This window comes from Echinops telfairi, unplaced genomic scaffold (assembly GCF_000313985.2).
Source record: "Echinops telfairi isolate 266 unplaced genomic scaffold, ASM31398v2 ScPeMD7_70;HRSCAF=299, whole genome shotgun sequence".
In the NCBI taxonomy this organism is placed as follows: domain Eukaryota; kingdom Metazoa; phylum Chordata; class Mammalia; order Afrosoricida; family Tenrecidae; genus Echinops; species Echinops telfairi.
The window spans coordinates 709,050-716,470 of NW_022103968.1; the positions used below are offsets into that span (position 1 = coordinate 709,050).

The 7,421-nt window shown below is 58.9% G+C and overlaps 1 protein-coding gene across 1 annotated transcript in view; it reads right to left on the bottom strand.

Annotated features, from left to right (window-relative positions):
* The window catches only part of INPP5A (inositol polyphosphate-5-phosphatase A), a 128,175-nt gene that overhangs the window by 19,640 nt on the left and 101,114 nt on the right, over window positions 1-7,421 (bottom strand). The window contains exons 7-8 of the mRNA XM_004701223.2: window positions 6,403-6,455; window positions 5,691-5,810 (exon numbers count right to left, since the gene is read on the bottom strand). Of these exons, the coding sequence (XP_004701280.1) occupies window positions 5,691-5,810; window positions 6,403-6,455 (173 nt within the window). The remainder of the gene's footprint in view (window positions 1-5,690; window positions 5,811-6,402; window positions 6,456-7,421) is intronic.

Sequence of the window (7,421 nt, forward strand, 5' to 3'; positions counted from 1 at the left end):
GGGGCAGTTGGTCAGGACCCTCTCTTGAGAGCTGAACTAGGCGGGTCCCACAGACACTAGGCTTGACCTAAGGAAGCCGGCAGGGCACAGTCTAGTGCGGTAAGAACCAACATGGGGCGCTCCTGGGGAGGGGGGCCCTGGGAGAACATGCACAAGAGCAGTGCTGCCACCTCGGATAGTCAGCGCCAAGGAAGCCATCGACAGACCGCTCCTGACACTGGCCAGTCTCAGGTCACAACCCAGGTGGCACCAACTGACCACGCCCACGATGGAGCAACGGCAGCCATCTGAAGGCAGGCACCCAGAAGGCTCAGGTGGGGTTGCCAACTCCCAGTGTCTCCTGAACCTTTGTGGGCATGAAGCCTGAGCTCAAGGCATTTTGCTCGTCTCTTGAGAACAGGATGGAGAGAAGCCCCACCCTGCTAAGACCCTCCAGGGCCCAGGGGCTGCACAGCAGGAGGTGGGGAGCGGTTACAGAAAGTGAGCTGGGAGGTGCAGAAAATGAGAGGTGCGAAGAACAGAGGGATTGGCCTACGTGCCAGTGAGCAAGAGAAGGGACGGTCTAGTTCAACAACAGAGGTAATCCACAGCAAATTCTTCACCTTGTGATGCTCCCCACGCCTGGCTTTCACAGAGGAGAAGCAGCTATGTGTGAGGCTGCTTTTGGTGTAGCCTTGTGCCCATCCACCTCCCACAGAGCCCACCAGCATGGTTCATGCCCACAACAGCCTCACGGGAGGGGTTGTGAATCTGGCAGCACCGCCACTGAAGGCCTGCCGTGACCACCCATGCCTGCCCGGCTCCCTATACCAGCCGGCTGATCGACAGCAGCAGTGTGAGGTGCGGAGGCCACTCAGGGCCGAGATGGAGGGCTGTCTGATCGGAGTGCGTGCACCTGCATTTTAATTCCAGCAATGTGCCACTCGGACCGGACAGCAGCGAGGGCTGCTCCCACGTGCACAGCCTTGTCAGCAGCTCCAGTCCCAGCACACCCGGCCTGTTCACAGAGTGGCACGCGCCGCGGAGACAGCGTCCTAGGCCGATGGTGGAGTGCCTGCCTGCAGCCACGGCGTGGTGCTGCCGGGGCCTGGGGCCCAGTGAGCCTTCATATGACACGGCAGGGATGTCAGTCTCGCCATCCAGCAGCGGTGACAGGCACAGGCCTGGTCCCCAAAGTCTGAGGGACAGCGGTTGTGCTGACATCGCCCAGAGACAGCCACAATTCCAGCTTCTCGTCTGTCCTGAACCAGTGGACGTGATGCTCAATGCTGGGTCACATGAGCTGGGGTCTGAGCTGTGGTGGCATTGGGGCCAGCTGAGTGCCCATGGTTCCCTTGCAAAGCCTGGCTGCACATAAGGTTCTATCCAGCACCCACCAAGCAGGAGCCTCAACGACCAGCCCATGCTGCTGCCCACACATAGGACAGTCCCCCCGTCAGTGTCAGGGGCACCAGGCTGCCAGCAAACTGGCCCCTGTCCTCGAACTCCAAAGTGGGGGTTGGATTTCCCACCCTCGAGATGCAGCTGTGTCCACAAGCCTCCGCTGTGTAAGCCCCAGGCCGAGGCAGCAAGAAGCCTAATCGCTGCCCTGGGGAGACGCTCAGACCCTGGCGTGGATGCCTGGAGAAGGCCCTCCGGGAAGTGAGCCTGGCGTCGTGGTAACTCAGGTATTAACTACAAATCCTGACCTCTCAGCCTTCACTGCTCCGTGGCCCCAGTTCATTTCTCTGAAAGGACCCTCCTACCTAGAGGGCCCCGTACAAGGATGAGGGGGAGGTGTCCTGGGTCCCCACCCCAGGGGCCCACGCAGGAAGGGCTGAGGAGGTGGAGGGTGGCCTGTGCCCGTGGCCCCAGGCAAGGCTGAGTGAGGGTGTCCTGTGCACCAAGTACCACATGGGGTTTTCCTCACTACTAAGGTGCCTTTGTCCTCCCTCCTTCCTTTTGAAGTCTAGCTCTTCTGGACCATCCAGAATGACTGGGAGTTTCCAGAGGGGCCCAAGTTGTCCTTGTGTCCCTGATGTGTCTCCTGAGGAGCCTCCAGGTGTCCCCTATGGTGTCTGTCCCCCAAAGAGTCCCAAGTGGCCCCAAGGAGCCTGGAGACAGCATCCCTTGAGATGTACCCTGAAGTTGTCCCAGGGCTCCCTGAGGTGTCATCTGTGGCCTCTCCTGTTGTGTCCCCTGCGATGTGCCCTGGGATGTCCCGAGGAGCCCAGAAGTCACCACGGCGTCCCCTGGGTGACCGCTGCCATGGTCTAGTGCTTTGTTCCCACAGGAGCTTTGTCTTTGAAACACAGCCCTGGAACGTGAAGCAGATCTGTGCGCCCCGATGGCAGAGAAACAGGCCCCTCCTTCGGCTGCTCGTCACTCCCACGGCTGGCGGAGAAAAGAGAGCTGAGGTGGCAGAAAGCTGAGCGCCTTCAGACGAGAGCTTGCTGCATGCAGGACTAGGTATAAACAGCGGCTCTGTTTAGTGTCCATCCAGGAGGGGCGGGTCTGCTCTCTGAGACCAACAGGAGCTGCAAGTGCTTGCACCGAGGGGCGCGCAGTGGCTGGCTGGGCAGGGCTTTCCCAGGTGTCTCCTGACCAGAACCAAGACCAGGTCAGGGCTTCACACCCACTTCTGGACGTGGCTGTGTAGCTTCATCCGCTGGCACGGAGCTCCGGCAGCGGCGGCTGTCCGTGTGGCTCCAGGCAGGAGGAGGCCAGAGGAGGAGCATTCCGGGCCGGGGCTGCCCGGTGACCTGGATCGTTAGCGTGAAGCTCGCTTTGCCTAGAAACGTGGGCTTTTGAGCAGCTGACAGCTGACGGATGACCATCCGCAGTGACAAAGCAGGCTGTGTGGCGCCCGCGCATCGCGGCGCTGCCCCTGGGAAACTAATTGCCCGGAATTGTGCAAGGCGACGTTATTTCTCTGGCGATCACTGCTTTTGAATGCCCAGAATGAGCGTGAAACAACTCTTTTGACCAGACATAAAAGTTAAATGTCCCAATGTTGATCAAATTAACTTCGGCGTAGTGACAATGGACTCGGTTTGTGAGAGGATAATGGGGGACAAAGGAGGGCTTTCTGCCCAGATTTCAGAGTTGTAACTAAAGGTGTTGGGTGAGGCCTATTTCAAAGGGGGAGGGGAAGTCCATTTTGAGGCCCCTGAATGGCTGGCCGCTCAGGAAGCGTCCGGAGCAGCAGGAGACGAGGCCTGTCTGATCAGCCCCTACCCTCCCACCCCACCCAACAGCTAAGCCTCCAGGACAGGTGATACCATCTCACCTGCCCCACTGCCCAGCCCCCAGAGCCTCAGGAGAGTCACTGTGTGTGGGGGGGCATGGTGCCCCGACACACCTCTGAGCCTACGTGCTAACTGAGCTGTCTGTTTCAGCCTTTATAAACAAAGAACAAAAACAAAACAAGTCAAAAGCTCTGGATGTGTAAAGATTGTGGCTTTGAATTTAGAGGAAACACCGCCACATTTCTTAGCTGGAGGTGGGGGACAGTGGGGGCACTCTAGCAGGAACATGAGGGCATCCACATGCTGGCTCCCAAGGGTGGTGGGCATGAGGGCGCACTGGGGGCGCCTGCTGTGGTGTGGTGTCTGAAGGCTCCAGGGGGTCTGTGTTATGAGTGACCACCAGTGCTGGGCCCCACAGTGTGCCGTGTGGGCAGAGGGTCCCGTGATGTAACTGGCATGAGTGGCCATGAGTCCTGGGCTCTATGGGTGGCATCCATGGGCAATGGGGGTCTGTGGTGTGAGTAACCATGGGTACCAGGGGCCATGGACACTTTGTCCTGCTCCTCTGGGCTCTGCCCCCAACCTGGTACTGCAGGCGTGACACGCTTCTGAAGCGTTTAAACTTGGGATAATGGGACGCTGCCCCTCAGGGTTTCCTACTTAACCCTTTATTCTGGAATTCTCTGCCACTCACAGCTCAGACTACTGCCAGGCGGTGGTGGGCTGGGTCGGGTCTCAGGGAGCGGGCCTGGGCCCTGCAGCAGTGAGCGCCGGCCACAGCTCTGGAAGCCCGCAGACAATGCTCCTGGCGGTTCCCAAAGCCTGAAAGGGGCTCTCTTGGTGGCAGCCCTCCGTCAAAGGGCAGCGAGTCTTTGTCCCCCACCAGCAGGGCAGAATGGAGTCTGCTGGTGGCCGCCAAAGGTTAGCAGCCGATGAAAGGGCATCCCACCATTCACCGCTCCCACAGAATGAGCCTTTGTGGCAGCCGCTCTGCGCAGTGGAGGCCGGAGCTGCGGCTGGTTGCGCTCACCCAGAGCTGCCCATGGGAACCAAACCCTCCACCAGCCCCACCCCAGCCCCTCCCTGACACGCTGATCCACCGCAGCTCCCAAGGCTATGCGCACGCGAGCCTCCAGCCCTGTGGGAGGTCCTGGGCTCTCGGCCTGGCAGGCGCTGCACAGTAGGGCCCCTCTGGGTGCTCTGCCCATAGCACCCACACAAGGGCCCCAGAGAAAGGGGACAGATGGGCAGCACATGGATGAGCTAGCCACACATGGTCACTGGTGGGCATCTCAGGACCAACACCTGTGTACACATACCTACATGTGCACACACATGCACACAACACACACGCGGGATATATACAACAGAAACTGCATGCACACACCTGCATAAAACAACTGTGTGGACACACGGGCACATACATGTACACACAGCACATACACAGACACACATGGAACACAGGCACATCCACATATATGCATGCATATATATGCACACACAAGCAACACAGATGCATGCATAGTACATGCATCCTCATAAGCATAGGCCCACATCACACATGTGCACACAAGACAATATGTACATGACACGTTTACACGTGTACACATATACAACAGTACACAAGCACACACAAGCACACAGACCACATACATATGAATGCACAGGCACACACCACACAAGTGCATATATACAACCAGGCACACACCCATACTGCACACACACACACAGACAATATCCACATGTGTACATGCACACAACACACACACAGAAACCACACAATGTGCACATAACACACTTATGTACATACAGTGGCATACACATGCACATAGGTATATACGTGCACACACATTGCTCACACATGTATATGCATACACATTGCACACACACAGCAACCCTCCCAAACATGCACATACTAGCACACAACACATTTGTGCACATAGCATGTAGATGCTCATATGCATAGGCACACAGCACACGTGCATTCATGAACCCAGGCAGGCACACACAGACACAGCACACCCATGCCAACATGTACACACACAGTCACATGCAGAGCACACACATACAGAACTCTCCCCATCCTGAGCCCCTGGGGACAAGAACACACCTTCTGAGGCTCTGGGTGCAGGCTCACAGGAAAGCGGGAAGGTAGCTGAGCCCGCCCTCAGGGCACGGCCACACACCATGCCCCCACGGCAACTTGTCCCCCAGTCTCAGGAAGCTCGGGTGGTGGGAACGGCACACAGGCACCTATGTGTGGTGTCCCTTTGCAGCCTCTGGCAGTGGACTGTGTGCGAAAGCCCTCCTCTCCCACCAACCCCATTCTCCCTGTGACGGCACGGGGTGCATTTTCTTATCACTTCACGAGCATCTTTCCAAAGTGGTCCAAGGCGGGGTCCGGTCTCTCTGCCTGAGAAGCCCGCTGAACAGAGCGGCTGGGACCTGCGGGGCGCTCCCTACCTGTCTAGCACGTAGCCAAGAGCCTTGTGCCGGATCCCCGAGTACACGGACGGGCTCGTCTCCCAGGCCACAAGGTTGGACGCATCGTGGAAGAGATGGATGTTCACGAGGTCGAAGGTGCTGTGCAGAGAGAAAGACGTTGAATGGGGTGGTGGCTGACTGACCCCACTGCTCTGTGGCAGGCCCGTCGGGACGCAACAGAGTCCCGCCAGGCATGGCCCCGCCCCACCCGGGTGGGCTACCTCCCTCTGTCGGATGGACTGAACTGGCAGCCTGGGGATGGGGGTGGGTGCTGACTCCTCCCCCGGTGCAGCCCTATCACCCCTGGCAGCAAGTCCTGCCCACAGCTTTAGGCTGCTCTCACCTAGAAGGGGCCCCAGAAGACGGTGGGCCCCTGTGAGCCCCTCACCTGCCAGCAGCATGGGGTGTCCACAGGGCAGCACTCGGCCAGGGAGCCAGAGCCAACCTCCTGCTACCGACCAGCAGCTTCTTACAGCTGACGGAGCCTGGCCTGGCATCTTTGCTGGATGGAAACCTTCCACCCCCACCCGCCCCCAATCTCGGGCTCAAGACCTGACTCAACCACACAACCTGAGCCTCACAGGACACATATGGCCCGTCCCAGGCCCCGAGCAGTGAGCCAGGCAGATGGTATCTTTGTGGGGAGCCACCACCTGCCCTGAGGTCAAAGCATCCAGCTCCCTGCACATACCAGTCGGCAAGGCACCACCTCGTCCGGATAAAGCCCTTCCGGGACCATTTGCACTGAAAAGTAAAGGGACATAGGTGAGCGGCCCAGGAGGGACCATGGCCCAGGGACACATGCCTATTTCTCCCACCAGGAAGACTAAGACAGCAGCACTCAGGGCACTGTTAGAAACGCTGACACGTGTCAAGCATGAGAACACAGTGGAGACGACTCTCCATTAAGTGAAAGTGGTCACAATCGCACTCTGTGTTCCAAAGCCAGGCAGAGGCACAGAGGTGTCAACCAGGTCGAAGCGGGGCTCTGAGGGGACCTACGTTTAGAGCTGCAGAAGCCCCGGGCACGGTGACAGCCGACTGGCGGTGGGGGTGAGGGAGGCTGGCGAGAGCACCCCCAGGTGACACACAGGGCTTTTCAAAACACCTGTCAGCAAGGCTCCTTTGAGGGGCCAGACCACAGACCTTCAGGGCAGCACTCAGGAGCTAAGCAGTCTGGGCCACCCTGGGACTTCAGATGTCGCCACAGAAAAGGCCCGCAGAGCATCAGGGACACACGCCAAGCCCATCGCCGAGCGGGGAGGTGGAAGGCCCACAGGATGGCAGAGGGAACTGGCGGCAGGAAACTCCCCAAACCCGCAGAGACCCTCTCTCCCCACAGGTCTGGCGCTCAGCAAAGCCAAGCACCAAACAACATCACCACCAGATCTCTCCATGCCGCGGTGAACAGGCTGCCGTGTCGCCCAGAGAGAAAGACAACGATGGGGGACAGCCGCGCAGGCCCAGCCGAGGCAGTGGCCGAGCATACAGAGAAAACAGCTACCTGTCCCCCTCAGGTGAGGTGTCTAGACCCAGAGTAAATCCTTTCATCAAGTGAAGACAAGAGAGCACACTGCAGAGGTGACCACAGAACCAAACACTGAAACAGGAACCCCAGCCACGCTGCGCTCAGCACGGCCACACGGGGCAGCCACGGCACGGGGCAGCCACGGCACGAGGCAGGCGCGGGCTGTGCGGAACTCAAGCCCT